General features: G+C 39.7%; 2 protein-coding genes across 2 annotated transcripts in view; both read right to left on the bottom strand.

The window, feature by feature from the left end:
• LOC118738916 (nucleobindin-2-like) overlaps window positions 1-894 on the bottom strand; it is a gene marked incomplete in the record, with an annotated part of 15,181 nt that extends 14,287 nt beyond the window's left edge. Inside the window, 2 exon segments of the mRNA XM_036469966.1 lie at window positions 1-413; window positions 514-894. Coding sequence (XP_036325859.1) covers window positions 1-413; window positions 514-759 — 659 coding nt within the window.
• A 60-nt stretch (window positions 895-954) lies between these two features.
• LOC118738919 (CDAN1-interacting nuclease 1-like) lies at window positions 955-2,434 on the bottom strand. Its single transcript, XM_036469970.1, has 4 exons — window positions 2,076-2,434; window positions 1,735-2,011; window positions 1,468-1,679; window positions 955-1,408 (listed from the first exon to the last, which is right to left on the bottom strand). The coding sequence occupies exons 1-4, from the start codon at window positions 2,351-2,353 to the stop codon at window positions 1,201-1,203; spliced, it is 975 nt and encodes a 324-aa protein (XP_036325863.1). The 5' UTR covers window positions 2,354-2,434; the 3' UTR covers window positions 955-1,200.
• Window positions 2,435-6,744: the final 4,310 nt, after the last annotated feature.

Here is a 6,744-nt window from a genome sequence, read left to right as displayed (position 1 = left end):
TTGCCTGGGTGATGAACTTTTTCGTGTTTCTTGTGCTTCTCCTCTTTCTCTTTTTCTTCTTGTTCAAACTGTTTTCGCTGCTCCTCTGTCATATTTTTTATTTTCGTTTCCTTTTCAAATTCTTTTTGCATTTCATATTCCTTGAACTCTGCACGTCGTTTGCGATCGGCTTCAGCTAAATCTTCTGACGTTTTCTTGATCAACTTTTTGAGATCCTCAATTTCGAAAGTATGCTCATTATGATGATCCAAGTGCTGCAATACTTTCAAATGATCGCGATCAATATCATTCTCCAGCTCGAACTCTTTATTCACTAGTTTGCGTAAGCGTTCAACCTCTTCACGCTTTATTTCGTCTAACTTGGAGCGCACATGATGATTAACGTACTCAAGTTCTTGTGCGATTTTGCCACTCTAGAAAAAATAGGGGCGTGCAATTCCATGTCACATATTCACATAACATACATACATACTATGTACATATATATATACAAAAGCCACAAAGCGTACTTACACGTATGTCAGCTTCGGGGGCTTTGTCCAATTTCTTCCGGAATTCTGGATCGCTTTCAAGCGCCTCCACAACCTCTTTCAAATATCGTTCATATTCCAAAGCTGTCTCAACATCTGGGGTAGCGGGTACGCTGGGGTTTTCCTCTTTCTCACCCTTTTTATTTTTTGTCACAGGCAGACCTTCGGAAAACTGGTACAGCACTGTTGTAGTAACAAAAATTAACAGCAAACTTGTCTTCAGTCTCATAATAAACTTTTTTTTTTGATTTATTGCGACGAAAAAATTTACTTTCCACCAAATATCTTCTATTAACAGATTTTTCCAGGAAGTTCCTGAGTTCGCGAACGAAAATCTGACGTGTCAAAGTGGTTTTTATAGTTCTTCTTTTTAGATCATTACAGAAGTCACAATAGTAATGTAAACAAATTGAAAAATTACTGATAGTTGTCGATAACAAATCAGCTGGCATTATCGATAATATCTTTAATTACTATAAGTATTTTGATCAAAATATAAATATTTATTAACATTTTTCCTAATTTTCTAAGCATTTTTATATATCTTGAAATACCTGAATAAATTAAAATAAGCAAATACAAACAAATACATAAATGCCATACACCATAACGGCGTATACAAGATTTTAAACTACACAAACCGGAGTTTTTAAAATTTAATTAAAAATAATTATGATATAGATTTGTTAATACTAGGCTCTAGTGTGCTGCTTCGTGTAGTTTCTCTGAACGGTGTATCTTCATTCGACAAATTTAAGAAAACCATATGCTCATGAGCTGGAAAGTCGTCCAGCACAATGATGCCTACATTATTGTCCGTAATAAGCGGGGTATCTTCGTGGTATCCTAGCCAATAAATCACAATACCGGCGCCAAAACTGAAACATTCGACCAATGATTTAAATTTTTACATGCTCAAACTCTTATCTACACTTACCGATTACTATAGCTATACAGCTGCTGCTGTATGTACCATTTATGTGTCTTAACATCGCCGAATGTCGCCTTACTTTCTATCCAATTTACTACTTCGCCTTTATACAAGAAAGGCACTATCATTTTAATATCAGGCGTTTTATCGTAGCCCAGGCGCCGCAAATCGTTTTCATCATAGTAGTGCATATTAACGGCTTTGGCCATCTTTTTCAGCTGAAATGGGTAAAAGATAAAATTTTGTCCTTCCATACATTTAATAATTAATTACCTTAAATTCGTACTCTTCACCCAAAATGCGTCGGCGTAAATCAACAAGCGGTCCGTCTTGCGAATCGCTGCACATACACTGCGCCACGTTTGCTGCTAGCTTCGGATCTTCAATGAGATGTGGTTGTTTTAGCAGGCGACTTAGTTCGGATTTATGTTCAAATTTGTACTTCTCCAGCAAAATAATGCGACAGAGTGTTGTTGGACTCATGCCTTCCATGCAAGCGATTTTTAGCAGTAGCGTTGGGCCTGGATGTGTGTCCACTTTATCTTCAAAGCTATTTAGTTACGAAAATAGATTAATAATTTTGGTTTGCACATACTGAATTATGTTTTACTTACGTTTTCAGGTACTTCTTTGCATTTGCTTCGAAATGCCAATGTTGCGCCCGCATTCGTGTTGCTAATTCTGTCTGTAGAATACTTTTTAGCGTTAGCCGTTCAATATCTGGAAATAGGCGATTTGCCATTTCCATTTCACAGTCAATAGCAAGCCCCTGATACTGCTGTATGAAGCTACAAATACTTGCATATTCCGCAGCTTTTAATATACGTTTCTTTTTTTTTACGCGATCCTCTGTTACGGCGAACGCGGCTTGCGCTGATGTGCTAGTTTCCATATCGTGTGAAATGTGGACTTTTGCTGTCAGAGGTCTTGCATTTTATATGCTCGTTATGTCCTTGTATATTTTTTAATTACCGGGGACTCAGTTAAAATCAGCTGTTAATTAAGAATAATTCCCCATTATTTTGTAAACAAATACTTCTTCTTAACGTGTGCTATTCACAATTATGGAAAACATTTTCACACTTTCCGAATAATTAGGTGCGTTCGACAAGTCAAAAATTTGTAATAGTTTTCGAAATTTTTACTGGATGGCGTTCGATAACGACAAAAAATTATCCAACACACAAAAATTGAGAGAGCAAGCGTTCATTTTGATGCAAGAGAAGCGTTCATTTTGTACTGGCAAAATTTTAGTCAGCAAAAATTATCCAACACGAAAACATATGATCACAAAACATATGGTTGCAATTTTTGTAAACAAGCAAAATTGCATTTTCCGAGTTTTGGTATTTATATGCTTTTTGGCTGCCTGCTATGTGACTTTATGATAGCGCCAACTAGTTTTTACTTCTAGAAATGTTCCTGGCGAACATTGAACGGTCACTTTCATTTTTTCTCCTATGGAGGCAACATGAATTTCAGTTTGTTTACAAATAAAACATACACAAAGTCAGCTGGTGTGTCTTCTTCCTCCGGTTTTTGCAAGTGATGGCTAATTTCCTGTTCGTTTACTTTTTTGCTTTTTCATCTCTTTGGGAGAGAATATTCGCTTACTCTCTTGATTTTGATTGTTGGCTGGTGTTGGCTAATTTTGTTATCGAACGCAACTTTTTTTATCGAACGCAACTTTTTTCTGCATTTATAATTTTAAAGGAGATTAAAGCTGAAATTAGTCAAGAACGTAAACCTACCGGTACGTAAACCCGAGTCAGCTGACACGATCTGTCTTACCAAAGCGCCATGTAAATGAAAACTCAACACCGCAGAATTTTTCTGTACGTGTAGCCCGTAGCGCAGAAATCTGCGGAATTTAGATTTTTCCGCGTCAGCTGATTTCTCCTTCTTTAGATGGTTGCCACTTCGTCAGTTTTGCAGATGGTAAAAAAGTTATAGTTTCCTATCCAAAATACGTTTAAAGTATTTGAAATTTACTATTGAATAAGGTTCCTTGTTGAAAACGAGGTAGTTTATATTTAGCTACGATCTATTATGTTGATAGCCAGGCGGCGATTAAGGCCATAGTCTCACATCGTATTGCGTCAGAAAATGTCCTTAGAAGCAGGGAAGCAGTAGACAGGGCGGCCGAGAGTAAACGGCTGCATATATACTGGGTTCCAGGCCACAAGGGCATTTTAGGCAACGAAATAGCTGATGAGATTGCCAAAAGTGCCATCCGTCTTGCTAGCGAACCAGTACGGGAAATACAAAAGTCGCTAAAAACGATCTACAATGAAATTTCCGAAAGAGCTGGGTGCCGGATCAGGGGGAGATGGAACGCATTAGCGACATGCAAAACCACCAAGATCATGTGCAATAGCAGCAAAGGAAACACCCATTTCTTGCTTACACGGTCCCGTAGGGATTGCAGGACAGTTGTCGGCCTAATGACGGGCCACAACCTACTGGCATCCCACGCAAGCAGAATGGGCATTAGTAACAGTGACGCATGCAGGAAGTGCAGGGAGGAAGGCATGAGTGAGACGTTAGAACACCTCCTCTGTTTCTGTCCGGCCTTAGCTAGAAATCGTCTTAGTTATCTCGGAGCTTCGCAGTTTAAAGGACTAGAGGAGGTTTCAAAACTGGATATTAAGGCACTCTTGAACTTCGCAAAAAGCGTTGACGTCCTATACGACGACTACTTTAGACCGCAGTAAAACGGACCTCCATCTGGCACTACAAAGGCCCAACGGGTCTATGTAAGGCGCAACAGCCGGCCAGTGTAACCTAACCTAACCTATTATAGCAAGAAAAATTTTAGTTGAAAAGGTAAGTTTATGAAAAGGCATTGGTGAGTGGCAACACTGTAGTAAGCAACACTGAGGGTTCCAGCAGTAATCGACAATATTCTGCGTATGAGGACTGCGTTTAAGTATATGTATGTACGTTCTGCGTTGTTAACGTTTGTAGGTAAAAAAACATCTTTTTTGTTCGTAATTTATATTATATTGACCAGCCATAGCTAACTCTACTACCTGTCGGACAAACATAAATTCGCTTTAAATATACCAAATTTTAAACGCTGATAATCAAGGCTATTGTTTATTGTTGTATCATCGAAGGTTCGATCTACAACTGCATGTATAGATATTCAAAATATTCATTCTTTCGTAGCTATTCGTATGCAAATAGTCCTTTTTTTTATAGATTTTAAGAAAATTTAAAATGAAACGAGGAGTAGCGCAAATTTTTGCTATTCAGCCCGAATTCTCCTCCCGAAAAGGTTGTCGTCAATGCTAAAAGATTATCGGTGTTGGGTTGCCGCATTCCGGGCGGCAAGCACTAGGGGTGGTTGTTGTTGTTGTAGCATCAGAACTTGACTCCTCGAGGATTTTCATATTTGACGCTCCCAAGGAGTAGGAGTTTGAACGGGTTTATCTAGGTTTAAATAGGTCACTTAAGGGTATTCGACAGTCCGTGAAATTCTAAAATATGCACTTAGGGATTTACAAGAAAGAACGGAGCTGGAAATGCATGGAATGTGACTAAGGTTGCTGGAGGACTACTGCTACAATGACCTTGGCAGCTTAGGCACCGTTTCGCTGGGAAGTCTGTGCCTATTCATAAAAAAATCCGAATGGTTTGGGTAAACCTTTCCCTGTTCATTTAAACGTACTTCTGTGGCCACCGGGTGAACTCTTGATAAGGGCAGTTTATCAAATCTAACCTTTCCTAACATACTACTTCGTTCCTATACAGTTTTGGAAACCAGTAAAGTGGCATGTGACCGTGGGGTATTTCGGATCACTATCGCATTTGTGGGCGTAAAAATATTCATAAAATACACCAACAAAAGCGATACCGATCCGAAAATTGTCGATAACTAGTTACAATATCTCCACCCTGATATTAGTAGCCATTAAGCCAGAAGCGCCCAATTGTGTCAGTGTTAATGAAGGAAGGTGGCGCGAATATCAAATCAAAGTCTGCAGAAACATCCCTGCTACTATGAAGGCCTTGGATTGTAAGATTGCGGTTAAATTCTGGTGCGAAGGGAAACAAGCTTGAACATCTGCTGCGGATTTGCGGGAACTCCGAGCTCAGAAATAAGAGACAATAAGGGACAAATACATAAGTATTCCGACGCAACTGAAAGAGAGAGCAGACATTCCTTAACCAGATTATCACCTCCCTGACTGCTATCGCACTGCTGAGCAATGACTCTACCATCTCCTTATAAGCAGTCACTTCTTCTTGAAATACACGGCAGCAGTCTGGAAGCCTGAACTTAGTACTGATGGGAAGCTCTTGACAGAACCCTGCCACCTAGTTTCGATCCATCTGAGAAGAAGTTCACTGCTCCCGCTCTCCAGAAGTGCCGCAAAGGAGAAGCTTATAGGAGCCATCCGTGCGACCAGGGATGAAATCGAAGCCCCTTCGAACTCCAAAGTGTCCAGTCCTTAAGTTTTTCAACCAATCGAATTCCCTGAGTCTAATAGATCTTTGCGCTGACGCGGTTTTGCCTGCAATGTCAACTTTGCTAATATACAACTTTGAGCGAAACACCCCAGGCATTTAGTATTATTTCTTGGTCTCGCACATTAGACTAAGGGTGTACATTTTTGGGGAAAATGTATTGATCTTCCGCCATCGATGGTGAAATTTAGTTTGAAGAAGTTTAACTCGCTGCGCTGAGGACTGAGGTGATCAGCAATATAATAGCGCTGTTAAAAAAATACGGTACATCAACTAAATAAAACCGTGCTGATGCCGCACTTGCTTGCTTCCAATATAATCGTTCTCTCAACGCTTATCAGCATGCTGATCAGCTCAGCTCGTAGCTAAGCCATAAGCTGTCTTTGTACGCGAGGCCTTAGACCTTACGCTTTCCATTCATGATACCCGGTATTTTATCAACTGTGAACGTTCTTTTCAGCTTACTTTTGTTAGTATAATGAATTTTCTCCCGAATTTGATTTTCGGGATGTCGTTATCACAATCCCGGGATCCCGGGATCCCGAGATTATTTCCGGGATTAATATATTCATTACTTTTCAACAATTTAAATCGAAAAAATTGCTTCTAAATTGTTTTAAAAGCTCTCCTACTGTTGCAAGATCCGGCAACGTCTTTGGCCTCTGACGTTTTTTACCAACTTGAAACTCACTGTCATCGTGGCGATCGCTGATTGGCTGTTCTAATTTGCTATGTGAAATCGGGAGAAGTCCGGAGAATTGACCGGCGAGTATTGGGATTGACTTTTTGGCAGTCGGGAGACAAAGACAA

Source organism: Rhagoletis pomonella, unplaced genomic scaffold (assembly GCF_013731165.1).
Source record: "Rhagoletis pomonella isolate Grant_MI unplaced genomic scaffold, Rhpom_1.0 Rhpom_scaffold_00005, whole genome shotgun sequence".
NCBI lineage: Eukaryota > Metazoa > Arthropoda > Insecta > Diptera > Tephritidae > Rhagoletis > Rhagoletis pomonella.
This window is presented reverse-complemented; position numbering and strand designations above follow the sequence as displayed.